We start from the raw sequence: 1489 nt of genomic DNA, 5'->3' as shown, positions 1-1489 counted from the left end.
CCCGTACTGCTGGTAAGGAATAGGGTGGGGTGGGGTGGGAGGGAGGGAGGGGAGGGGATGGGGGCAATGAGCTGGGCAGCGACGTGGGCGGGGAGGTGGGCGGAGAAGGGGACGGGGGTAAGCTGAGCGGGGACAGGCTTCAGGAGAGGTGGTCGGATGGGGGGAGGGGGGGGGAGGGGAGGGGGGACTCACAGCATGGTGACGGCGGCGATATGCGGACGGGGGGGGGGCGGGGGGCGGGGCGCTGGGGCGGGACGGGCGCTGGACGGGATCAGGTTCTGTGACCGGGTGTTCATCGATGAGAGGGTGCTGGTGGATCATCAGAAGAGGAAGCACTTCAAGTGCCTTGTGTGCCGATCCAAGTCGTTTGCCGCCATCAAGCCGCTCTCGATCCACATGGCGGAGATCCACTCCAAGCCGCTCGAGCATGTGCCGGGCGCCAAGGCCTCACGCGACGACGTCTCGTCACAGGTCTACGGCATGTCAGGCATTCCGCTGGCGTATGATGGCTACCATCCCGAGCGTAGGTTGAGGTGATGCGAGAGAGGGAGGGGAAGCGGTGGGCGAGGGTAGCGAACCAACTCACGTTCGGGCGACGTACAGTGTACACCGAGGAAGAGTGGGAGGAGACGCAGGCGAGCAAGCGAGCCAAGACGTCGGCATCGGCTCCGATGGCGGGTAGCATCATGCCTGCTCCGTTCCCGGCGGCGGGCGGGCCGGCTCCGTACATGGCCGCGGGCGGGCCGGCTCCTTACATGGCCGTGGGCGGGCCGGCTTCATTCATGGGAGTGGGCATGCCATACGCGCCGCCGCACATGCATCCGCCACCGCACATGCAGCACCCGGTGATGTATGCTCAGCAACAGCAGCAGCCACAGCCGCACATGTTTCAGCCGCAGCAGCCGCAGGCTCCCGGCGGGCCTCACATGGCGCATCCGGCGCCCCATGTCCCGCAGCAGCAGCCCGTGCAGCAGCAGCATCATCGGCAGCCCATGCAGCAGCATCAGCAGCAGCAGCAGCAGCAGCAGCAGCAGCAGCAGCAGCCTCGCCACCCGTCGCATGTGCAACCGCATCCCCAGCATCGCCAGCACCAGTCAACCCCGCAGCAGCTGGCTCTTCAGCAGCAGCAGCGGGTGTTGCAGCGGATGCAGCAGCAACCGCAGCCGCAGCGTCAGCCGCAGCGTCAGCCGCAGCAGCAGCGGATGCAGCAGCAGCGGATGCAACAGCAGCAGCAGCATCCCGGCTTGCCACGTCAGGGCCGCGCAAACGGTCACCCGCAAAAGGCGACATCTACATCGCGCTCGGCTGGGCCAGCGCAACCGGCGCCCGGCCCCGCGGTTAGTGACCCGTCTAAGGAGCAGCTACTCGAGGATCAGAAGCGCGTTCTCGAACAGATGCAACAGTCATCGTCGGCGCCCGCCGCAGCACCCGCTACTCGGCCCCCGACCCAGGTCAGCTCGGCCCGCAGCAGTCAGCACCGCGCCGCTGA

General features: G+C 67.5%; 1 protein-coding gene across 1 annotated transcript; it reads left to right on the top strand.

Annotated features, from left to right (window-relative positions):
- Positions 1 to 396: 396 nt before the first annotated feature.
- On the top strand, positions 397 to 682 carry AMSG_01235 (uncharacterized protein; the record flags this gene model as incomplete). Its single annotated transcript, XM_013906389.1, has 2 exons — positions 397 to 523; positions 636 to 682. 2 exons carry the CDS (start codon positions 397 to 399, stop codon positions 680 to 682), a joined length of 174 nt encoding a protein of 57 aa, XP_013761843.1.
- Between the last annotated feature and the right edge of the window lie 807 nt (positions 683 to 1489).

This window comes from Thecamonas trahens (genome assembly GCF_000142905.1).
Source record: "Thecamonas trahens ATCC 50062 unplaced genomic scaffold supercont1.5, whole genome shotgun sequence".
NCBI classification, from domain to species: Eukaryota; order Apusomonadida; family Apusomonadidae; genus Thecamonas; species Thecamonas trahens.
This window is presented reverse-complemented; position numbering and strand designations above follow the sequence as displayed.